Source organism: Pan paniscus, chromosome 4 (genome assembly GCF_029289425.2).
Source record: "Pan paniscus chromosome 4, NHGRI_mPanPan1-v2.0_pri, whole genome shotgun sequence".
NCBI lineage: Eukaryota > Metazoa > Chordata > Mammalia > Primates > Hominidae > Pan > Pan paniscus.
Genome location: NC_073253.2, coordinates 125,211,817 through 125,238,769, shown reverse-complemented (window position 1 = coordinate 125,238,769; position 26,953 = coordinate 125,211,817). Strand labels below are relative to the sequence as shown.

The following is a 26,953-nucleotide window of genomic DNA, read 5'->3' as shown; positions in this document are numbered from 1 at the left end:
AGATATTTGAGACTTGTTTAGCATAGTTTTAATTCTATAATGAAAGAAGGTAGAAATTAATAGAACCACACCGAGCTACAGATCAGCATTTAGTTAGGTATCTATACTGGTTTTTATGCTACAATGTCTTTGTTCCAACTGCCATTTCCTCCACAAGTTACATGATACCTTAAGTGTTAAAATGATGCAGAGACTCACCTAAATTTACTTCAACTGTAAATATAGCATCCAAAAGAAACAAAGCTAATCAAAGCAGCTGTACAAAATGATGCCAGCATTATCTACCAAACTGTTAAATAAAAAAACTTGTTTTATTTAAAAATAAAAACTATTAGATACAGCTCTAGATTAATTTGGCCAAGCCATGTAAATTCTATTCTACTGAAAAAATGACAAATATGAACTAACAAAAAATTTATTTTCTCCTTCTAATGATCAGTGAAGTTGAGTACTGGAGCCTTTCACAGGGTGGGGGGTGGGGAGAGGGAGGATCAGGAAAGATAACAAATGAATACCAAGTTTAATACCTGGGTGATGAAATAATCTGTATAACAAACCCCCATGACACACATTTACCTATGCAACAAACATGCACATCTTGCACGTGTACTCCCGAACTTAAAAGTTTTAAAAATGTATTTTCATAATTTTCTACTATTCTAAAATTTATGATTAATAAACACATGAATTGGCCAATAAGAATCACATAAAATTATCATTCTTGATTCATTTTTCCTAGGAATTGTGGGGGCTTCAGGTCAACTACATATCCTATAAACTCACACACACACACAAAAACTGGAATTTAACACTAATATGGAGAAATGGAAAACAAGAAAGGGATTAACCACTCCAATCCTTTAAAAAAATGTTCCTGTAATGTGTTCAACCACAAATCTTTTGGGAAAAAAATAAAATGAAAATACAGTTTCTTTAAAAAAAATACAAGTGTAAATGTTTTACATAACCAGGAATTGTCAGTATTATTACTTATTTACACATGAAACTGATATGTGCCACTATACAATAAAACCTGAAATACAACGAAATGCATTTTCCCTCAATTATTCACAGACATTTTCCTTCAATTATTACAGTTGTCTGCCAAATTTGATGAACTCAATTTCACTTGATATCAACTGTTTCAATCAATTCTGCAAACGACATACTTGATGAAATGGATATTTGGTGTAATTCAAATGCAATTCAAGTTTTACAAGCTTGGATATTTTAAGGGTTTTGGGTAGGCTGATTTTTTAATCTACAAACACAGTGTCCCAAACACAAAACTTAGTTCTTGTGACCATTTGTTAAAAATGTCAAAAGTTTTTTTTTAAGAAAAATGTAATCGAAATTCATAATGTGTCCAGGAATTCCAGAGCAATGTGGTAGTATTTAACAGAAAATGAACCATTTCTAAAATGAATTGAGGCAAAATAAAACCTGCTGATAGCACTGAACAATATGAAGACCAGAAAACAAAGAAATATTAGAGGCATAAAGAACATAAAATGAAAATTCAGTTGAAATTTAAAAAAATTAGAACTTAGTTAAGAAAAAAACAGAATACTAAAATTTACGTAAATCAGGGCCTTATAGGACCTCATGAAAATATCTACATTTATTGTTTGTTTCAAGTAAGTTTGTTTTATTATTAATACACTATCATTCATTAGGTTGCCTAGGTTTCAACAAAACCAATTTGTGGTATACTGTTAAATGCTCTTTAAATAAAACAACAGATCAATTTCAATAAATTTAAAATTATTTATACACTTGACCAGGTGTTAGACAATCGACATGCAGAAGTTAGTGAATTGAATATATAAATATTATGGTAACAAATATGTATACCAACAAGAGTATTTATCAACTATATGCTTATAACCAATGAAAAAAACACAAACAAAACTATAAAATATGTCATCAGAAGAGCAAACACTCAATAACAAAAGTTATTTGATTATGGTAAATGTTTCTATAGACTTTCTAAAGTCAGAAGACATTCTTGCTAAAATTTGATTTACCACAACTGCATAAATCATTAAGATTATTTTAAAAAAAAGGGAAACCAAAACAAGATGAAGGTCAAATATGAGAAATGCAGAATTTTAAACAACTGTAGGGGAATCACATGAATCTTAACATAACCAATTACATGGGTGGAAAATCAATGATCATGGATTTATATTTTAAATTAATCCAAGGTTATGCTGCTCTCAGTCTATTTACAGTAGAAGTACCTACAACTCAATTAAGACACAAAATAAAACTATATGTTCATAAATCTAAACTCCAGTTACACAAAATAAGACATATATCTTAAGAGATTTGGCACACCAAAATAAAGACATTTCAGATGGAAACTTTATTAAATGATTCTGTATTACAAAAATAACCTGTGGGCTTGACAAATAATATCATGTAAATAATCAATAAGTTGGCCATCTAAACTGAATTTTCAAGGGAAATAAAAAGAACTTTGGTTCGTGACCAAATAATAATGTGTGATCAAGTTCCATGCTATATGCTTTAATGGCCCCAAATTTGTTTTGTAATCCTAATTCAGAAACTCTCAATGACAGAATATATTGCATTCAAGGTCTGGTAAATCACATAAAATACACAGAAACTCAAATTTACAACTGGAGATTTATTATCCTTTATGTCCATTATCCTCTTACTGGCCATTTAATAATAAAGAATATCCATAACTGCCCTCACAATCTCATGCAGTGATAAATGCTTTATATAAATGCATATATATATATATACATGCACACACACACATATACACACACATTAGTATAAGAAATATTCAAGAATACCTAAAACGTGTTTTAATATTACAATTTCTCCCTTTCAGATCACACTAAGCATTTCTTTAAAAAAATATAAATGGTGAACTCATAGAAGCAGAGAGTAGAATGGTGTTTACCAGAGGTTGGGGAATGGAAAATTGGGAGATTTTGATCAAAGGATAGAAAATTTCAGTTAGATAAGAGAAATAAGTTCAAGACAGCTATTGTACGTTGTGATTATTATCGTTAATAATAATATACTGTATACTTGAAAACAACTAAAATAGTAGATTTTAAGTGTTCTCACCACAAAAATATGATGAGTATGCAAGGTAACGCATGCTAATTAGCTTGATTCAGCCATTCCATAATGTATACATATATCAAAACCACGTTGTACACCACAGAAATTTGCAATTTTTATTTGTCAACTGAAAAATAAAATTTTAAAAAGAACATGAAGTTATAAATAAGGCAGATCACTCAGCTGTTTAAAATCTTTCAAGCCTTCCTATTTCTCTTACTAAACTTCTCTTCCATCATCTGGCTCCTGCCTCTCTGGAACCTTACTCTCATGTCATTTCTCCCTGAATGTTTATATATCAACCACATTAGCCCATAACCAATTCTACACACATCTCAGTAAGGCCTTAGTCTAGATATTCAACTCTTCCCAGGTTCATTCTTATGCTTTACTTCTGGGCTCAAATGTCACCTATTCCCAGAAGCCTTCCCTGGTGAAATACTCTGAAGTGGCCTCCGCATTTAATCTTTCCTGCATAATATAGCTCATTTCTTCTCAGAGTTTGTGATCATCTATTTGTTTACTTGTTTATTTTTTATCTCCCTCCATGAAAATATAAATTCCACAAGGACAGAGAACTCACCTATCCCACCACCCAGCAAAGTATGTGTTTTCCAAGACATACTCAGTAAATGTAGAATAAACAAATGAGACATATTAAAGAGGGATAATCATTATTTGAGGAATTTGCTCCTCTTTTAAAAATTTTTTTAGTAGTCTAAAAAGGCTGGGAATTTGTGTGTTAATTGGAGGATGCTATGCAGTGCATTTTCCTCTTGCTCTCACAGAAGTGCATGCACTTCTCTTAAAACAATAATTCAATTGGTTTGAAATGCTAGGCAGCATTAAAGTAAAAAAAAAGAATAAAGATGATATCTAGGTACTGGCATAAGAATAACTACAGAAAGTTAATTCTTTTTTTTTTTTTTTTTTTTTTTAGAGGGAGTCTCACTCTGTCACCAGGATGGAGTGCAGTGGCATGATCTCAGCTCACTGCAACCTCTGCCTCCCAGGTTCAAGCAATTCTTGTGCTTCAGCCTCCCGAGCAGCTGGGACTACAGGCACATGCCACCATGCCTGGCTAATGCTTGTATTTTTAGTAGAGACAGGGTTTCATCATGTTGGCCAGGATGGTCTTGGTCTCTTGATCTCGTGATCCGCCTGCCTCGGCCTCCCAAAGTGCTGGGATTACAGGCATGAGCCACTGCGCTCGGCCGTTAATTCTAATTTTAAAAGCATTCAGAACAATGTTGAGTAATATGTCACCTCTTGAGATAAACAAAAATTGAGGGCAGAGGAGGTAACATATGTATCAAGTTGTCTAATGTTTGAGAGAAACTATGGAAATATAAAAAAGAGTGGTTAGTAGGGGGTTGGGGGAAGCTCTCTAGGAAGATAGAGAACAGAAATTGATTTTTCATTGTATGTATTTTTATGCTTTTTAGTGTTTGAACCATTTTATATTAGTGATTTAGTTCAAGTCACTAGAACTTAAATTTTATATAATTTTCAAACAAATTACTAAGTTTAATAAATCAAATCTTAAACTTTATAATTCTATGGCTGTGATACAATTTATTTTTTAATTTTAAATATTAACTACTTTACCCTTGAATATAATTTACTTAAAACAAATACATTTATGCAGTCTGATAATATTCACAATGGATTTGTACCCCTGCCTGCCTAATCTGGGAAAGTTATTCAGCTAGATGATCCTTACTTTTCTACTAAAAAGTTTTCACAAAGGGCTGCAAAGCCATACATGATATCTGCCCTCATATCCCATGTTTTTTCCTCTCTCATCCCGTTTTACTACTGTCCCAAAGTGCCTTCTTCAATTCTAGTTTCCCTTGCCTTCTGCCTAGTTCTTGATCTGCCAATTGTGTTTCCAAGGGGACTTGTCCACCTACTCTTTCCTGCAGAAAAGCTTCTCCCTCAGACATCTGCATAGCTTAAATATCATCTTCTCAGTGAGGTCCATCTAACCACCCTATTTAAAACTGCACACCTACCACCCTGCATTCATTTCCCCTGCTTATATTTTGTCTTTCCCATTATAAAATAAGTTAGGGAAGTTTGTCTATTTTTTTTGACTGCTACAACTCCAGCACTTGGAACAGTGCCTGGCATATTAGATGCTCGATAAGTATTTGTTGAGTAAATGAATAATGAATGAAACTCGATGTTCACAAAGCAAAACTCACTCCTCTTCACCCTCTCCCAATGGCTCAAACACAACAACCACCTATCTTATACCCTATCTCTAGGAATATTATTTTTTTTCTTTTTCTTCTCTTATACCCTATCTCTAGGAATATTATTATCATCCAAATCCAAAACCTAGGCATCATCTTAAAAATTCCCACATCCCACTCCTACATCTCTAATCAATCACTAGTTCTGCAAATTCTCTTTCCTCCTTAGCTCTTAAGTCCATCTCCTCACTTCCATTTCCACTATGACTTAAAATTCATCTCTCACTGGGTCTGGGGAAATAGCTGTCAATTGTCACAATCTCTAAGAACAAAAACCTCCAATACATCCTTCTATGCTCCAGCCATCAAGAGGTAATCTGATCACGGTGCTCACCTACTCAGAACTCTTCAAAGCTCCCCATTATCTACAGAACTGATTTTCCAACATGACTGCTCATTAGAATCATCCGGAAAGATTTTCAACAATACTATGCATGGGCACGGCTCTAGACAAATTATATCACTCCAGGTAATTCTAAGAATAACTGATCACTGCACAACAAAGGAAACAGCTAACAGTGTAAAGAAACAACCTATACAATGGGAGAAAATGATTGTAAACCACATATCTAGTAAGAGATTGATAACCAAAATATATAAGGAATTCAAACAATTCTACAGAAAGAAAACAAATAATATGATTAAGAAATGGGCAAAAGACCTGAATTGACATTTTTGAAAAGACATATAAATGGCTAACAGATACATGAAAAAAAAAGTTAGACATCACTAATCATCAGGGAAATGTAAATTAAAACAACAATGAGCTATCACCTCATGCCTGTTAGAGTGACTATTATGAAAAGATCAAAAATAACAAGTGTTGGTGAGAATGTGGAGAAAAGGGAACCTTGTACACTTTTGGTGGGAATGTAAATTAGAATAGCCATTATGAAAAACAATATGGGGGCTCCCCCCAAAATAAAAATAGAACTACCACATGTTCCAGCATTTTCACTTTGGGGTATATATCCAAAGGAGAATGTTATCAGTACAATGGAGAGATATTTGCACACCCATGTTTATTACAGAATTACCCACAATAGCCAAGATATGGGATCAACCTAAGTATCCATCAGTGGATGAACAGATAAAGAAAATGTGCTACATCTATGCAATGGAGTACTGTTCAGCCACAAACAAGAATGAAATCCCGTCATTTGCAACAACACGGATAGAACAAGAGGGCATTATGTTAAGTGAAATGAGCCAGATACAGAAAGACAAACTTCACATGTTCTCACTCATGTGGGAATTAAAACAACAACAACTCATGAAGATGGGGAGTAGAATGATGGTTGCCAGAGGCTGGGGGTGGGTAGAGTGTGTTAAAGTGGGAATGGTTAATGGGTACAAAAATACAGTTAGATAGAATGAGTAAGATCTAGTATTTGGTAGCACAATAGGGTGACTATAGATGAAAATAGTTCATCGTATATTTTAAAATAACCGAAACAGTGACATTGGGATGTTCCTAACACAAAGAAATGATAAAAGGCCTGAGATGACAGATATCCCAATTACCCTGAGTTGATATAGGCATTGTATGCCTGTATCAAAAAATCACATGCACTGTATAAATATATACAACATATACCATACAAATTAAAAATAAAAATGTTTTAAAGTAAAAATAGAAGAAATTCTCTCATCTGTGACAACATGGATGGAATTGGAGAACGTTATGCTAATGTAATAAGCAAGCACAAAAAGACAAATACAGTAGTCCTCCCTAATCCACCATTTCACTTTCTGTCGAGGGTTTCAGTTACCTGTACTCATCTCTGGTCCAAAAATATTAAATGAAAAATTCTAGAAATAAACAAATTATATGTTTTAAATTGCACACTGTTCTGATAGAGTGATAAAATCTTGAGTCATCTTGTTCCATCCTGCCCAGGAAATGAGTCATCTCTTTATCTAGTGGATCCCTGCTATAGATGCTACCTGCCTGGTGGTCACTCAGTAGCCACCTCGCTTCTCAGACTGACTGTCAAGGTATCATAGTGCTTGTGCTCAAGGTATCATAATGCTTGTGTCAAGGTATCATAGTGCTTGTGCATAGTACATGTTTTACTTAATAACGGCCCCAAAGTGCAAGAGTAGCGATGCTGGCAATGTTGGTATGCCAAAGAGAAGCCATATAATGTCTCCTAGGAGTGAAAAGGTGAAAGTTCTGGACTTAAGAAAAAAAATCGGCTATGCACGATGGTTCACGCCTATAATCTTAACACTTTGGGAAGCCAATGCAGGCAGATCACTTGAGCTCAGGAGTTGGAGATCAGCCTGGATAACGTGGCAAAACCACGTCACTACAAAAAAATTAAAAAGTTAGATGGGCATGGCGGTGCCTGCCTGCAGTCTCAGCTGCTCAGGAGGCTGAAGTTGGAGGATCACCTGAGCCCAGGAAGTCGAGGCTGCAGAGGGTCGTGATTGTACCACTGCATTCCAGCCTGGGTGACAGAGTGAAACACAGTCTTAAATAAAAAAGAAAAAAAAAATCTTATGGTGGGGTTGCTAAGGTCTAATGTAAGAATGACACTTCTATCCATGAAATTACAAAGAAGGAGAAAGAAATTAGTGCTAGCTTTACTGATACACTTCAAACTGTAAAAGTTACAAGCACAGTGTGTGATAAGTGCTTAGTTATAATAGAAAGGCGTTAAATTTATGGATAGAAGACAATGAGAAATGTGTTCCAACTGATGGTAACTGGGTTCTGTACTACAGAGGGTTTCAGGCATCCACCAGGGGTCTTGAAACCAATTCCTTGGCTGGGCATGGTAGCTCACACCTGTAATCCCAGCACTTTGAGAGGCCAAGGTGGGTGGATCACGAGATCAGGAGCTCAAGACCAGTCTGGCCAACATGGCAAAATCCCATCTCTACCAAAAATACAAAAATTAGTCAGATGTAGTGGCGCATGTCTGTAATCTTAGCTACTCAGGAGGCTGAGGCAGGAGAATAGCTTGAACTTGGGAGGCGGAGGTTGCAGGAAGCCAAGATCGTGCACCAGTGCACTCCAGCCTCGGTGACAGAGTAAGACTCTGTCTCAAAACAAAAAGCAAACAAACAAAAAAAGAAACCTATTCCTTGTGGATTAGTGGAGGACCACTGTACCACATGTCCTCACTTCTACGTGGAATCTAAAGCAAATGAACTCATAGATGGAGAGTAGAATGGTGGTTACCAGGGACTTCAGGTGGGGTAAATAGGGGGATGACAATCAAAGATTAAAAAGCTTCAATTAGATAGAAAAAGTTTGTTTTTTTAATTGAATCTGTTGCACAGCATGGTAAATATGGTTAATACTTGAATACTGTACATTTCAACATAACTAAGAGTAAATCTTGAATGTTCTCTTCAGAAAAAAATGTCAAATATTTGAGGTGATGAATAGGTTAATTAGCTTGATTTAATCACTCCACACTGTATAAAAAATCATTATACCACTTTTTACCTTATACATACATATACAACTATAACTTGTTAATATATAATAAGAATAAAAATGTTTTATTATAGTTATACAAATCAGTGTCATTGACAGAATGCCAACTGATATGGGTTGGCTGTGTTCCCACCCAAATCTCATATTGAATTGTAGCTCCTATAATTCCCACGTGTTGTGGAAGGGACCCGGGGGAGATAACTGAATCATGGGGGCCGTTTCCCTCATACTGTTCTCATGGTAGTGAATAAGTCTCACAAGATCTGATGGTTTTACATGGGGAAACCCCTTTCACTTGGTTCTCATTCTCTCTCTTGCCTGCTGCTATGTAAGATGTGCCTTTCGCCTTCCGCCATGATTGTGAGGCCTCCCCAGCCGCGTGGAACTGTGAGTCCATTAAACCTCTTTTTCTTTATAATTTACCCAGTCTCATGTATCTCTCTATCAGCAGTGTGAGAAAAGACTAATACACCAACTATGTCCACTGAGTGCAATTGATTAGTTGACAACACCTTATAGATATTAACAGTTTTCCTACCTTTGCATCTATTTGCACATTTATCCCAGCATTCTCTAATACTGATATGTGTAACTGTCTTTGGGTTCTTCTCTGAACAGTTGGTAGCATTATTTCTTTATTAATTGATGAAATAAATAAGACCTTCAATGTGTATATTTTTGCAAGAATCATGATTTTACCTTCTAAAAAAATATATTAGCAGAATAATTTTTTTTTTTTTTAAAAAAAAGAGAATCACTGATCTACAATGTATGATCTAAACCTTTGAACATTACATAAAAAGCCTTTCACAATTGGATTCTAACTACAGCTTTTGGGCCTCACATCTCCCGCCTGTACATATGCTGGAACCAAACACATTATCCAGTGTACTATTCTTCCATCTTTGCCTGCCCATGCATCCCCACTCCCCTGGCATTGCCCCTATGTGTTACTTCCAGTTTGGAGGAGGCATTTTCCTGCTCTCCTCGGGCATTTCTTCCCTTAAACTCCTGTGTATCCTGTACTTTCCGCCATCATAGCAGTCACCTATAGCAGTGGGCTCAAAACTATTTGTTGAGAGTGATGGCATAGAATCAAAATTACCCATTTAAGCTTTTAAAAAATCTAAAAAGTTATTATTTAATCACACATGTAGTTCTGATACCTTTGTCCATCAGAGATCAAATTATTTAAGTCAATGTTAAAGCAATCGAGCCAATGTAGACATTCCACTCTTAAGAACTCTCTTATTACGTATTACTGAGATGTAATAAATAAACACAACTATAAACCTTAAGCCTTCTACAGTAAAAACATATCTTTATGAGAATGTTTTAAAATCCACCTTGGATATTTTTTAAGAAAAGGGTAATTAATATATGAACCATGAAAATCAGATCGTGAGAAAACATAGAGTTGTCAGTGATGGCTTAAAGTCCAATGATTAGTTCTTTGGAACAGACGAGTAACAGGCCAGACAAGAACAGAAATGCAGAAGTGTTCATTACTCTCCTGTGATTCCCCAAAAGGAAAACAAAGCAAAACTAACTTTTAACAAATAGTTAGTTTGATTAAAATAGACTTGATATTTGAATATGGAAAATTGATAAAACAAATTTACACAGTGGTTGAAACCCTGAAGCCAAATTAGGGTCACCTGAGAAGTTTTAAACACTATCCATGCTGCAGGCCTCACCTATAAGAGATTTTGACATAACGGATGAAGGGTGGGGTCCAGCATCAGAATTTTTTCAAAGTCCATTGAAAATTCTATTGCACTGTCAGGAACCACTCTGAATGAACACCTTCCCTATTACAGCAAAGCCCACCATACAAAAAGAAATAGCAATGAAAACCTATCCAATCAACATTATCCCACTCCCATGAGGGGAACAAATAATATAAACATTATAAGCTGGAAAATAGTAATAATAGTTAACCTTTATGCAGAGTTTATTGTGTGGCAAGCATTATTCTAAGGGCTTCTAATACACTGACCTTTTTATGCCTCACAACAGCTCTGTGAAGTTGGCACTATTTCATGCCTTTCTGCTTCTGCAAAAATAGCTAGTAGTTGTAGAATGCTTAACACTGTGAGACATTACTCTGAATGCTGCTATTTGCATTGACTCGTTTAATCTTCATAACAGCTCTAGTGAGTAAGCACTGTTATTACAACAGGCTCTCTGTTGTAATAACATCCACATCCAAAGATATGGAAGGCCTATTGTTCTACACCATTTTATATAAGGAACTTTAGCATCCATAGATTTTAGTATCCATGGGGGTCTTAGAAACAATGCACCTCAGATATGAGGGCTGACCCATTCATTGTAGACAGATGAGGAAACTAAGGCACAGAGAGGTTAAATAACTTGTGTAAGGCCACACAGCTAGTGAATGGCAAAACTAGAGTAAGAAGCCAGGTAATCTAGTGCTAAACTTAAAATACAAAATCCTAGTTATTTGTGTGATTCAACAGGCATAAAATATATTAATATACAAGAAAATTACTAAAAATGTCTTTATTTTTCTCCTCTTCAAGGGATAGATATATAAACAAAAGAAGAGGCTTACTTAAGAAAACTCAAATAAGAATAATTTGGTCCTAGTTCTGAGAGAGGTACCAAAGTTGGACCCAACTAGAGATATTTCATGACCTACAATGAAAAAAAAACAATTTAGAAGGATGTCAGAGATGAGAAACCCAAGTCTATATTAGATTTGAAACCAAGAGATCAGTAGGAAGCCTGACTCCTCCTTCTTATGCACTCCATGAAGACAAGGAAGGCATGTGTGTTGTTTACTGCTGATAAAAACTGCTCAATAAATACATTTGAGCAAATAAAATCATTTAGCTACATAAGATGTGAAATGACTGAATTCTAAGGCAGAACATTTTCAATTTATTTTAACACCATATTTTTTCATATTTTATGAGATACTCACGTATATTAAATATCCTTACTTCATATAACATTATTTCTGTACAATAGGTTATCAGATTATTAAAATACAGTTTTAATAAAAATGCCGATTTTTCCATTTTTTAATTTTTACATGAAAGTTTTACCTTAAAATTAAATTATTATTATAAAAGCAGACCTTTTAAATAATCATCTCAGTAGCTAGGTGACCACATTTCTAACCCAAGCTGTTTAGAATTCTCTGAACCTCTTCTGTGCTCCGCGGTTTGGGGGGCCATCCTGTCCTTACCTAGTTGGTTTCCTCCATTTGTGGTTGGTATATTTAATGTCTGCCCTCCTCTTGATTAGCAAAGCATAACTATAGATCTGCCGTTAATCAACAATACAATAGCCACACTCTGGGTTCTCACCAGAGAATATGCATATCTCAAACTTCCTGTTGGGCAACCTCATATAAAACATTTGAGTGAGACATAACATCCTTGAAGGGCTCTTTGAAGAGTATGCTAAATTTTAAAACAAAATCAAGCAAGGAACCAAATAATAGTATACTATGACCATAACTGTATTATCTCTAAGTTGAATTTCTTTTGTAGAATTGCCCTTTTGAGTTGTAGCCCTGGCTTCTATTGAGAGAATTATTAAGGAACATCCAAATTAAACCATGCTACTCTATTTATAAAAGTGGTGCTAAGGATGTGATCTGCTACATCCCTCACAACTTCCTTCTGTTCTCTGGGGGAGATTTCTCAGGTCTCAGTATCAAAAGAAGTTAGAGTTCTCTTTCATGCCAGGAAAACAGGAACCCAACATGTATTTTTATGGTTTTATCATATTTTCTGCATACTTTTCTCTTATTTCTTCACATTTTAATTGTATTTTACTATAAAGTATCTATATTAATATTACACATATTAATTTCTTTAAACCACCACTTTTTGAGACACAGAAACTCTACAAATAAACAAATAGCTTTGCAATAAAAAATAATGAAACTGAAAGAGATAATGACATGTTCAGATACCACTGACTGTGAAGAATGATTAGCATAGCTTTCAAAATTACAAAGGTTGAGTAAAACTTTTTAAATTTCAAAAGATTAATAAATGCATTTTGTTCATCTGTTACTTCAAAAATTGTGCCTGCTTATTTTTTAAACACATTATTTTGATTCAGTTAATTTAGAAACGTGTTATGCACTTTCTAAGACAGAGTATCTTTAAACACAGATCACGACTCAAACCGATTTATATGTAGTTAAGCCTCAACTAGAATGTTGTTTAATGGTTAGGACAGTATTTAAGAGAACATTAGAATTGTGAAGAACTGCAACTCCTCAATTTTTCAGTTTACTTAGGCTTTTTTGTGGTTCAATAATATCAGATAATGACTCATGTAACTCAGCTGATTTTGTTTCTAATTTCAATGAATTTTTTTAACTGAAATGCCTGATTAACAGCTATACCTGGTGCAAAAATAACATGCTATAATAAAAATTAAATGCAATATAGTTATATAGTAGAATATATTTCTCTGTAATTTCAGCATAATTCACTAAATAGAAAAGAGACTAAAATAAATGTTTCCCAAAACATAGCTTTTTGGAGACTAAAACAAAGAAAGGGAAAGTAGGAAACTGACCTGGAATTATTTCAGGAAATTAGAATGTTTGTGATCAATTAAAGAGAAAGAATATTCAAAGTTTTTAAATTAATATGAGTATTTTTGTTATCACAGAGCTTATTTCGAATTGCCTGTAGGCATCTTCCAAACTTAACATTTTTCATAATTGTAGTAAATCATCTTCTTGGAAAGCATAAATTGTCACAATTTAGGTGATAAGACATCAGTTAGTGATAAAAATGAACTATCTAAGCCTACAACGCTTACCATATCATGCTTCTCCATCAACTCAGAATGCAATTTTATTTTGTATAATGAAGAAAACAGTGTGGAAGAAAAGAAGTTTTACAAAATCGATGCATGATGATTTCATCTGACAAGTGGGATGGGAGTGGGAAGAGTAGGTGTGAGAAGCTTACTGCTTTTAGTAAAGTTAAAAACTAAATTGTGACTGAATCAGACCAAGAAAAGATTTTGAAAGACTGAATTTTAAATCAAAATCCCTGTCTTATACTTTTTCATATATATGAATATACTTTGGGGGCATAAACATGTTCATGATTGAGTAAAATCAACATTAGAAAAGAGGGAAATTTGGCTGGGCGCGGTGGCTTACGCCTGTAATCCCAGCACCTTGGGAGGCCAAGGCAGGCAGATCACCTGAGGTCGGGAGTTCGAGGCCATCCTGACCAACATGGAGAAACCCCATCTCTACTAAAAAAAATACAAAGTTAGCTGGGTGTGGTGGTGCATGTCTGTAATCCCAGCTACTCGGGAGGTTGAGACAGGAGAATCACTTGAACCTGGGAGGGGGAGGTTGCAGTGAGCCAAGATTGCACCATTGCACTCCAGCCTGGACGACAAGAGTGAAACTCTGTGTCAAAAAAAAGGGAAATTTATATGGAATAGGAAGCTAAGAAGGATGTGCAGCAGCCCTATAAGAATAACACAGATATTTTAACCTTAAAAATATGTTATTAAGAACTTATTGATAGTTCAGTTTCATGTGGTACAGCTTTCTGATATTACTTACAAGCTCAGGAAAACACTTCCAGAACGTATCCTTTTGTGAAATAATGTAATTTCCTAGGGTGTTTACAGACTTTAAGAAACTAAGATTGAACATAAAACATTCTAGTGTAAAATTATCACTTTAAGGAGTCTAATGAAAATCTAGTTAGTCTTATGAAATAATTTTTTAAACTACAGATAAATATTTTTACCAACATAGAACTCTGCTGTCTTTGAAATAACATTTAATTGAATGAAATAGATATCTTCTTTGGCTCTATTTTACTGCAAACATTAAAATGATAAATACAAACTATTCTTAAACTGACTCTTAGAAGAAATGCAAAACTCCTTCAAAGGGAGAAGAACAATAATCAGAATTAAAATTATTTTATGAATTGAATATAAGTGATCTTGTTAAAAACAAAATCAAAAAACAAAACTTTCAGTTCTGCTAATACACAAAATGAACATGAATGTATAAATAATTTTTAACAGTGAGAATATTTTTGTTATTTACTAAAAACATATCTATAATAAAATGTAACTATGTTATATGATATACAATTTTAATGGCCAAATTTGTAACATATTAACTCTTCCATAAATTAAAGTATTTTAAATATGCCTCTCAGTCTCACTGGAAAATCACTTCATTTTCTACAGAATATTATCATGAAACTTGCAATATGTGCATTATCTAGTTCAAAAGATCAAAACTTTTATGCCTATGTAAGCCAGGCAGGGAAAATAAACGTGAAAGAAGAGTCTTACAAATAATAAGAGGACATGAAGGGAACTGTAGATTGCCTGCCTCTGCTAAAGGTGTCAAAAAACAAAAACAAAAGCAAAAAACCTTAAAATACTCTATGTGCCAAACAATGTTTAAGAGCCATATGCAGCCTCCCAAACTGCCAGATTGCAGCTCTAGAAAAGCAGTAGCCAAGATAGAGCTCAACCAAAAGTGTGATCTTTGCCAACAGGAGAGGCCAATAAATTCTAACACTTGCAGAGTGAATAGAATAGAATGCATGCTTCATTCAGTTAGTAATCTTTGCTTATAAAGTTTGAGGTATAACCCATGAAGCCTGTTGGTTATTAACATCTGCCATATGGCCTTAAAACAAGATGCCTCAATCCTAAGTGGGAAAGGGAGAATCTCAATTTAGACTCTCCAATGATCACAGGCACACAAAGAACCAGTCTGTATAAGGCTCACCCTCAACCAAAGGCCTCTTTATTCTGAACAGGTCAGACCATGCTGGAGCCCTAACTGTGATCTACTGTGGTCTGGGTGCACATCCAGTGATCTTTTAAGATATCTGGATTGGCCTATATGAGCACATTAATTTACTAGGAACCTGGTGAAAAGCAGTACATATCAAAATACATTTGAAATTTATTTTATCTATCACCAAGCAGAAGGAAATAGAAAAAGTGAGCAGAGAAGACAGAGAAAAAGAGCAAGAGACCAACAAGCAAGACATATTTCCCCAGACCACCTGGGCCTTATTGTGAGAAAGGCCAGAAGCTGCAGATCATTACCTCAAAGACCTGAGGTACACCAGGAGGAGGTTCCCACTGCCTTGAGAGACAAGCCCCTGGGTGTTCATGAGTTGACTGGAGAATGAGATACTACTCACTTCCTTCCCTACTGAAGATGCCAGAGAAACTCAAAAAAGGGGGCCATTGTTCTGGCAATTAATTTAGAAATCTATACTGTAATTTTTTTCCTTATGTAGATCTGTTTGGGATTCTTTATATATGTATATGAAATAATAACTTGTTAAGTAGTATTTTCCACACAACATCCTCAAATTCAGTTATATATATCTTATACATATTAGGTGCAAAGACTGAAACAGATACTTGTAATGCATTTTTAAAACAGGTGTCCATATTTCATAGTAAGTTTTTTTGTTGTTGTTGTTTGTTTGTTTGTTTGAGACGGAGTCTTGCTGTCTCCCAGACTGGAGTGCAGTGGGCTATCTTGGCTCACTGCAAGCTCTGCCTCCCGGGTTCACGCCATTCTCCTGCCTCAGCCTCCCAAGTAGCTGGGACTACAGGCGCCCGCCACCACGCCTGGCTAATTTTTTGTATTTTTAGTAGAGACGGGGTTTCACCATGTTAGCCAGGATGGTCTCGATCTCCTGACCTAGTGATCCGCCCGCGTCAGCCTCCCAAAGTGCTGGGATTACAGGCATGAGCCACCGCACCCAGCCCATAGTAAGTTTTACTAATACTGAATTCCTCATATTTCTAAAATACTGCAACATACTGGTTTCTTATTCTTTGCCAAAAAAAGCTTAACTCTCTGAGAATTTATTTTTTATTTTGACCCTTTTGATGTAAATGAATCACCCATCCATTACTAATGATTATTAAGTGAAATATATGAATCCATATTGTATAATATAGTACGTGATATCTATAACATTAGAACAATAAAAACTAACATCTATTGAAAATTTACTATGTGACAGACACTACATTAAGGGCTTTACATGGATTATTTCACCTAATCTTTCCTGAAATGTATGAGATAAACACTCTTAAAATCTCCACTTTCAGTTGAATTACACAAGACTTAAAGAAGTAACTTGCAAAAGACAATTAAACTAGTAAGTGTTAGGATGGTGGCTCAAACCCCAGTTCAAATCCCGCTATTACCTTTCTCTCTCTTTCTCTTTTACAACATATTTTTAATAGTATATACAAACACAGAGAAAGTCATTTCAGTTTAGCAGTTAAGAAGAATACTAGAAGCTTCAATCCTGGATTTTTAAAAAATATAACTTATATTCAAGGAAACTATACAATTATATATTTTATTTAATAATTATTTCAATTCTCTTTTTATAAGATCTGTAAGCACGTTCACCATTTTTAAAAGATGACATTCTATCATGAACACTTCATCTATTCAAACTTAAAAATCATGAACATGCCACCTTAACAGGACTCTCAACTCTGAAAGAACTTTGGTTAGGAGGATAAACCAAAAAAAAAAAAAAATCCTAAAATTTGTGAAAGGCATAGATAAAAGAAATTTTAAAATTTACCAAAATTCTATCGCAGATAGTGCTTTTAAAAGAACTATGGGAAAAAAGTAATGATCAATTTCATAGCTTTTTTAATGAGCAGATGTAAAATCTCACCTTTACTGAGAATGCCAACCTGGAGTAGAATAGACCAATCTTTCTATATAATATGAACAGTATCATATATGGACACCATTTCCACTAACATAAAATCCAAATTAGAAAGTGAAGTATGGGATCTGTGAATGTTATACCCAGTTTAGCTGTGCCCCAAGTTACGTACTTAGGTGTCTCATGAAACATAGAACACAATCTAGTATTAAAATTTAGATATAATCTCTTTGTATATGTATCTTTACTAGTTTTGCTAACAATGCTTTTTCACATATCTCTTGGTAATAAAATTTACCATCATTTCTCTATATAAGACTTTTGAGATTTTTTATTAGAATTAAATCAATGCCTCCCTTAAATAAATACTGTTTAAATAGCTCCTTTAATGACTGAAATCCCAATACAAAGTAAATTCTATATAATAACTTAGCAAAACATAAAGTCAACAGTACTTATCTAGAAAATATTTTATAATGCTAGGAAAACATGTTGAGACAATTAGTTTAGTTTTATACGGATTCATAAGTCAGTGATGGTCAAGTGTCAGTCTAAATTCAAATGTATTACGAAAAGTTATGGAAAATGTTATATTCACCAGGTTACAGCCTGTAAGACTTGGAATCTCTTTTGTTTGCTCTTACATCAGTTAATAAAAGGATCTAAGATTGCATTTATTCTAATAGACAGGGTGCACATCTATAATACAACTTCTCTTCACTTTAACCAGAACAAAGGCCTATATTATAAATAAAATATTAAATCAATTTTTGAGCTCCCAATTTTTGTGCATATCTTACTGTCTTGAACATGAATGAATGGAATGCTAGGTGAAGACTAGGCCTTCATAGCAGAATCAATGAGAACTTGAAAAGAGGAACACCTAAACACTATCTTGGTTAAAATTTTATATATTATGTTAAGGTAATAAAGTATCCTATAAAACACAATAATTTCCCATCTATATTGTTAACTACAGGTGAGATTTTTTTACTTATCCACACAAATATTTTTTTACTTATCCATGCAAAGTAAATACCTGCAAAACAATAACAGTATGTAAACAAAATCAACTGAATGTGTTCTCTGTATTGAATATTTTTGTCTTTTACTTTGTTTTATAACAAAGGAAGAAATATTTTATTGAGTTTATTCTAGATTACCTGTCTCTAAACTGTAATGTTTTTACATAAATTTTTATCCTAAAGGGTAGTTGTAGGATAGTTTTTACAAATTACCATTTTATTACCAAAAGAAATCAGCAACATAATCATTTCAAATTTTCATGCCTATTTCAAATGACTGACTAATAAATTTTACTTTCTGTAATGTATAAAATATGTCCCCAAAGTATAAATACCACAAAGTATGAAAGAGAAAGCAAAATTAACTATAGTGAGACTACACTTACAATACAAAAAAAAAACAAATGAAACTGTGTATTTGGTGACTTCACAGGGAACGTATTTTCATAAAATGTTTCTTCTATACTAAGTGACATGAAAAATTTGAAAACATAAGCAAAGGAGTTAAGATATAATTTACAAAGCTGTGCACTCCGTAGCTAAAATAATACTAAATTCCAACTACTTGAAAACCAAACTATACTAAAAACAATACATTATTTTAACGTTAAATAAATTTTTACTTAAATTATCTTTTAGGAAATCTATTTTAAATAAAATGTTATTACATTTCAAAATCAATTTCTGAAGAAAAAATCTCTAAGTATTTCATAAAAATGATCACGGCAATAAATAAATAGCTAAGATTATTTAAATAATGGTTCCTTTTCAGAAAATAGCATAAGAATAGACATAAACAAATTTTAGGGAACCTGTCAAAAATACTAAGCAGCTACTGCACACCATTTAAACTTCTGCTTTTTTCCAGACAACTCATTCCTTTTGTATGCCTAAGGAAATACAGTGATTGGAATTTTGTGAATACATCTACCATAAATGATACACTATTAGTTTACTTTTCTGATACTTTTAAAAATATGTTAAATTTCCACTGGAAAATATCCAAAGAAACTTCAGATTTTAACCATTTAAAAACAAAGAGATGCCATTACGCACCTAACCAAAATAAAATAAAATAAAATAAAAAGGCACAGTACCAAATGCTAAAGGCTACAGCTAAAGAGAAGAGTAAAATTAAACCTCTTGTTAGAAAAGGGAAATAGATTCACATGTATATAAGCACCAATAAATCAAGCAGGGGAGGATATAAGCATCTTCCAGAGATGTGGCCATAAGTATAGGCCACTGCTTAAAGTTAAGGGGCATGCTAATAACAAAGTCTCAGACAGGCCTGACACCTAATGAGAAAGTTATCTCCCACTCTTGTATCCCTTAAGGGCTGCTACTATCACTTTCAAGTAAATACAAAGATACAGAGAGAATGAATAGAATCGCTGCCCTAGATTATAAAATGGCATGTATATGTACTATGTGAACATTTTCATCACAGCTCCATGCTTACCTCGTAAGACCAGACACACTGAGTCCCACCAAAACGGCGAACACATCTTCCTACTTCCACATCCTCGTGAGTCGTGTACATTTCTCTAAGGCATTCACCAATATGTGGCACCATCCTCCTGAGAACTTCTCGGCTAAAGATCATGCCAGGTCCTCCCATACAGAAGTTTTCCCCAGGCTCCAGTCCCAGCTTTCCAAGCTCTTCAATATTCCCCAGGCCAGTCTGTCCCAGGTAGAGAGGCTTACTGCTGTTTAGCGATCTAAGAAACTCTTCTAATTTATCACCTACAAAAAGAAAGGCAACAATTACTATGTCTCCTTATTTCATAATCACTTATCATGTACAAGGTAAGGGACAGAACTTTCAACATTGTGCTTAAAATCCTCAGTCTTACACAACTGAAAAGAAGAAAAAGCCTCTTCCAATACTCTATTATTTTTAAAAGACTAATTCATAGTTATTAATTTAAACATATTAAAATTGTACCAGCTTCTGGTTAAGGTCACTGAAAAACCTTAACAGCTCTGACAATCATCAATTTTCTGTAAAAAGTGAAATAATGACAAGGAAAGTAAAGACAGGTTTCTTAGTACATTTGAAGTAACAAAAAGTTCCCAGGAATATAAAATAATATTAAATACTGGTATTTAGCATTGTTTTGGCTGACTCTTAATACCTAATAATTATTTTTACTCATAATTGGTTTAGTTCAGTGTTTTGCCATTAACTAAACTTCAGTCATATACAACCCACACAGTTTTGGAGGATGTTTGATTCAAACCTGTCTTGAAATTTAATTTGGGAAGGCACCTTTTTAGAAAAAAAAGTTTGTCAAAAATTAGTGTAATTGGTTTCACTTGCAGTTTGTTAAGTTCAGAAAAAACGTTTAAAAATAAAATTTTGCAGCTAAAACAGTTGAGAAGCACTTGGTATTCTAAGTGATACACTGGAATAAGTAGAGAGTCACCTTCTTCATATTCCCAGTCAGCATCTTTACTACCATTTTTGATGAGCACAGCATCTGCAGTCATTATCTTGATCCCATGCCTTGCCCCGTGTATCTCAATGAGTTTCAGCTATTATTGGGTTCTTAATTCAAAACACATTTCATTCTTAATAGAAATTGAAATAATATGTCATTTTAATGTTCTGAAGGACAATCTTTCAAAGTATTAAAACAAATGAAAGACGTAGGTGCTGTTAATGCATTTTATAAATTCCCTGCAAAATGTGGCAAACTTCTGCCAGGAAACCTTTGTAATTTTGAGATATCCAAGGCAAGGAACTTAAAGTAGAGGAAGCTTTCTTCTTTGAGTCAATCCTAAATACCACTGTTAAAAATGTAATGAGACCATTCTTTATTTTTATATCCAATTATCAGTATTTTCTATTCCAACCTGCTCTAGAGTGACTTCCCTCCTTCCAATCCAAAGCCAAGAAATCTCTAGTTATTATGATTACACTAATTCCTTGTGCCAAAATGCAACAGTTTGGGTTTATTGTTTGGCTTTTTGTTCGTTTTTCTTTCATTATGTGAAAAGTACTATCCGAATCAGGAGGAAGCAATGAGGCTACGAGTAGAAAGGCATAAAATAAGGAAGGGCTGCCCCCCTTTGACCGGGAAGCAAGGAAATGTGGAAAGCACAGAGAAACCTCATTCGGTACAACCCTGCTGCTTCCCTTGCGTTGCTCCCCATCTCAGCAACTGGCTGGACTGGAAAGATTCACTTCTCTGACCTAAAGAACTTTGATCCGCTGAGTTTAGAAATTCTCTGTCCAGAGCCGCCCACATTCCGGGGAAAAGACCGCGCCTCTTTTAAACTGACAAAAAAAGTTTTTTCTTGCTGTGGCTGCCTGTGGTTCTGGGAAGGACTTCCAGCCTCTGCTTATCACCGCGGCCACCAAAATGCACTGGAAAGGAACCAATACTAGTGTGTGCTAGTACAGTCTGCTGTTTCCAGGGGTCTGGCTTATTAGCGGGTGCTTTCCTCTTTTCCCCCACCACCAATTCCTTACAACATGCCCATCCTCTCAGGGTTTTATTGAGGTGTGGCGGGGGGATGGGGGACGGCTTGGTGCTGAACTGTAGTGGCTGGAAGGAGCAGCGCGCTGGCACGGTGGGGATGGCCAAGGACTCCCAGTATGTGGAGAGTTGAGCCAAAGGGAAGGGAACACACAGGAAAGGGTCCGGGACAGCGAAGACGATTCCTCAATCTGAGCAGTTCCAAAAGTGCGCTAGATCCAGTTTAAACAAAAGAGCAAGATCCAAAGCCAGAACACTGGATCTCCAGACTAGTTGTAGCTAGCATCCTCCGTCTTCCCTTCCTGCACCAAAGACCACGCCCCTCTGGACCGATTGGGGAAACTACCATCAGCAGGGGCTTTCAGAGGAGGGCAGAGTGGGAATGGCCTTTGGTTTAGCTCTAAGGTTCCTTTTCTAACCTCTCCGACAAGGTAAAGACTAAGGGACAAGCGCGAGGCGGCACCGAAAACAGCAAGTGAGGAAGGCGAATAAAGCCAGGCAGGTGTGAGGAGGGTCCAGATTGCAGAAGACGAGGAACGGGCTACGAATTGTGGGCGGATGCAAGGGGTGGGGAGGGCGGGCCAGGGCCTGTGGGAGCCCGAAGCACGTGCTGGCAGAGAAGCAGCGGAGGGGCTGGGCAGGGGCTAGGACCGGTTACAGAGAAAGGAGTCGGGGAGACTGGCAGGCTGGAAAGCCGGCGCAGGGAGGTCACCTTTGATGTAGACATCGTCGTCGGCGCGCATGAACCACTCATACTTGTCCAGGTAGTGGTCGTGCATGTACTTGATCATCATGAAGGACTTTTTCTGGGGAGGATAGGAGTCGTCCACACCCGGTAGCGCGATGACAGGCAGGGGTGGCGGGGGCTGGCCGGCGTTGGGGGGCTGCTGGCTGGAAAAGAACTCCACGCGGCCCGGGATGAAACGCGCCCAGGTCCGCTGCGCGGCCAGCGCGCGGCTGCCCAGGTACTTCTGCGCGGTCATCACCCCCACGTACAGGAAGTCCCGGGGTCGGGCGCTCGGGGCGGCAGCGCCCCCGTCCCCGCTGCCGTTGTGGCTACTCCCCGGCCGGCCGTCTCTCCGCTGCCCAGCCGCGCCCCCGTCCTCCTCCTCGGGTTCCCCCTCGGCCGCTGGAGCACCGGGAAGCCCCGTCGCGCCCTCAGGCTCGCGTCCTCGCCGCCGCTGCTGCAGCGGAGGTGGCTGCTGCCAGGGGCTGCTTCGAAAACTGGTGATCCCGGGTGCTGCCTCGGGCAGCGGTGGCCCCTGGAGATCCTGGCGCGCGGGGGGCGGCGACTGCTCCTGCCGTGGTCGGGACTGGGGCTGGGGGAGCGGCTGCTGAGCGCCGGCGCGGGGGCCAGCAGCAGAGCGACCGTAGTAGGAGCAGAGGCTGGAGCCGCGTCTCTTCCTCTCGCTCAGCTCCGCCACCCTGGGGGCGATGAGCCAGGACGCGGCGGTGAAGCCCAGCACCAGCCCTAATGCCACGCTCATCCACGGGCGGCGAGAGCGCACAGCCATCGCGGCTGTCCCGGGCGCGGACGCTCGCTGGGCTGTCGCGGCGCGGCACGCGGTTTCCCCGGCTCACACCCGCCCCTCCTCCGCCTTTGCGCCCCCAGCCGCGGCCGCAGCCGGCCGCCTAGGCGCCGACACCGGCTGGAGGTCGAAGCGCCGCGGACGCCTCGACTGCCGCGGGCTGCAGCTGCCTGCCGGGCTCCCGCTCAGCTCTGGGCCGGGGCTCCGAGCAAGGGTCGAGAGTGAAACTTCTCCCGGCGGCGGCGGTGGCGGCAGCAGCGGCAGCGAGAGGAGCTGCAGGAGGAGGAGGAGGAGGAGCAGCGGCGGCGGCAACGCGTCCGCTCCTAGGCTGCCACCCTGTCAGTGGCGCGCCTGGGCCCTCCCTCCTCCCTCCTTCCCGAGCCCCCGCCCTCACTCCCGCCTCCCGCTCCCCCCGCCGCCGGGCTCCGAGCTGGCCCGGAGGAGGAGCCGCAGGCGGCACCGCTGCCAGCCGGAGAGAAGCGCGGGCCGCGGTATTTCCCCGTCACCCGCCCTTGGACGCCCCCCGTCCGCGCCTCAGTCCAGAGCCGGCCTCCTCTCCGGAAGGAAACGATCCCTGTCGGGCCGCCTCCGGCTTGCAGCGCCGACGCCCCCTCTTCCCTCCTCCCCCAGCTCTTGCTCTTCGTCCCATTTCCCGTCCCGTCCCGCCCCTCCGCTGGCCTCCCGACACTCGTGTCTGGGGGCTCTACTGGCCTCCTCCCGGCGCCTAGCCTCCGCTGACCTCATCGGCGGAGCTCGGGTCCGGGAGCCCCCAGCAAGTTCGTTGCTGTCCCTGCGGGTTCTCCTCCCCCGGCCCACAGCCGGGTACGTCCTGGCGTGACCCTTACCACTCTGCCCCGCCCCAGGTCCGCCAGGGCGCCACTCTTCGCGTTTTCCGTCCTTTCCACGTTGTTCTTACCGCTGCCACTCCGCGCCTTCTCTCTCTAGTCGGTCACTTGTCAGGAAACCAAACGTCCCATCCCAGCACCTCTCCTCCCAGCCTAACTTCTCTCCTACCTGCATCCTCCACCAGCTCTCCTCAGTCCTTCACAGAAGCACCATTGTCGTTAGGGTCTCTCCTAAGAAAATCTCTGAGGGATTGGAAATACTTATCCTGAAAGGCTAAGGGAGTTGGTGGTGTGTGGGGGTTCAGTCCCCAAAGAACGTAAAAATCCCATGTCCTCCACCTGTTGAGTTGGAAAATGTGGGGCTGCCTAATGGTCTCCCCCTCGGCTCTCCTGATGATATCTGTTCAAGAAATGAGAACTATGGTCTATTTTCAGTCTTGGTAGAAGATTGGCTCAGTGGGACTGGCAAATAGTGGAGAAATGGGCACTCATTCACAGGGCCAATACCCTGAAGATCCAAACGAAAGAAATTCTTACCCCCACAAAATAAGTGAACTTAATCAAAAAATAAAATGGAGGATATGATTTTTATTCTTGCCTATGAACCGTTTTATTTTCTAAGGCAAAGACAGGAAAATTTTACCTCTCCAATGAGGGAGGAAAATTGTCCAGCAACAGAATCTCAAAAAAAGTTAAGCTGTATTGGCCAAAATCATTGTGCCTTAGTTACGTTAGGAAGAAATTACCTGAAGGTATATGATTTTTGAAGAAGGGAGCATTAACAAATTTCTGTCTAAAGGTTGTGCATAAAGCTATAGTCTGGGGTGCATTTGGCATCCCAAGTACTTCCTTCTCTTCAAATTTCAGTCTTCTGTTTTAGACATCAAACGCAAAGGGATGGTATTGAATGGCATTAGACATAATGGCTCGATCCAGCGAGGTGCTGGCAGCGTCCCTGGAACACTAGGCCTGCCTGGAGCCTTTGGAGGAATGGTTCTTTCCACACCGGTCACTGGCTGTGCATGAGCACGTCTGACTAAATGTTTCATCTGCTGGACAATGAAGCTCCTTTTCCATGTCTAGGTTTTGCCCAGAGACACTTGGGAATACAGATTACTGGACTCTCTCAAAGTTAAATTTTAGTTAGAATACAAAGCTAGTCAAACAGGCCCCTTCTGATTTTTAAATCGTCAAAGGCATTTTAAAATTTCTAGAATAGTACTATTCAATATAACTTTCGCTATAATGGAAATTGTTTTTTATTTGTGCTGATAAGACAGTTAGTAGCCACATAAAATTATGGAGCATTGAAAGGTGACTAGTGTGATTGAAGAAATGAATTTTCATTTTATTTAATTTTAATTACTTTTTATTTAAATAGCCCCATGTGGCTAGGGGTAAGTTACCATGTAGGACAGCACATTTACAGAGGATTTCCTATTGCATATGGTCAACAGTAAAGGACAAATAAGTCCACCTACACACCAGTACCCTCTCCCCTGCAGTATTCAACTGGGCTTTATGGTAATGGATGCCATTCATATTGTTGATCTACAAAATCATTAATTCTCGTTGGGCATAAATAACCCATTCATCAACTGTTTGGAATATTTGGAGAGGAAGTTAATTTCATTCACTTATTCAACAAGTGTATATTAGAGATTAAACATTAGACAAGGTGGAAGGCTCTGGACATGGAGATGTCAACAAACTATTCAGTGCTTCCCATCATGAAGCTTATAGTGCATTGAAGAAGACACATTAAACATCACACTAGGAAATGAATTACAATGGTGATAAATGATATGAATAGAAATACAGAGTACTCAGAATATTTATAAGAGCATCTAATTTAGTCTGGGAGTCAGGGAAGCCACTAGAAAAGATTCAGATAAAATGAAATCATTGAAGTGATATTACATATGAGACAAGTGACCTTGGGCAAGTTGTGAAAATTCTAAGTTTTTGATTTCTCATCTGTAAATTCATTTCTGTGAGGCTTTATTAATATACTATATGAAGTGCTTAACATAATGTTTAGTTCATTGTAAACACTTGGGAAATGTTCTCATTTTCTAATCCCTTCCCTTATGCTAAAACATCTCTCTCATGGTATCTATCATCTCATTTTTATTACATTTCATCTTTTCATTTATTTAACAGATACTTATTTAGTATGTACTGTGAGGCAGACACTATCACTGAGAAAAAAAAGTAGACAAAACAAAGTCCTGACTTCATGGGACTTGTATTCTAAGAGGAGATTACACACACACACACACACACACACACACGCATGTGTGTATATGAAGTATTTTTACATATAAAGAAATATCTGTAATATGTCGGTGTAAGTGTTTATTTAAAAAAAAGAGAAGGATAGTGAGTGTATTATGTGTTGGGTGAGGCCACTTAAAACTGATACATCAGGAAAGTTCTTTCTGATACTTTTAGCAGAAAACAGAAAAAAGTGAGGAAACTAATCCTGAAGATATCTGAAATAATACTTTTCAAGGAGAAGGAGTAGCTAACACAAGTCTT

General features: G+C 37.8%; 1 protein-coding gene and 1 long non-coding RNA gene across 2 annotated transcripts in view; one reads left to right on the top strand and one right to left on the bottom strand.

Annotated features, from left to right (window-relative positions):
• Positions 1-23,911, bottom strand: part of CHSY3 (chondroitin sulfate synthase 3) — a 281,364-nt gene extending 257,453 nt beyond the window's left edge. Inside the window, exons 1-2 of the mRNA XM_003829333.6 lie at positions 22,751-23,911; positions 20,016-20,299 (exon numbers count right to left, since the gene is read on the bottom strand). Of these exons, the coding sequence (XP_003829381.2) occupies positions 20,016-20,299; positions 22,751-23,552 (1,086 nt within the window). The 5' untranslated portion in view covers positions 23,553-23,911. The remainder of the gene's footprint in view (positions 1-20,015; positions 20,300-22,750) is intronic.
• Positions 22,690-26,953, top strand: part of LOC117980374 (uncharacterized) — a 132,708-nt gene continuing 128,444 nt past the window's right edge. The window contains exon 1 of the long non-coding RNA XR_004671647.2: positions 22,690-22,802. This is a non-coding gene — a long non-coding RNA (uncharacterized LOC117980374). The remainder of the gene's footprint in view (positions 22,803-26,953) is intronic.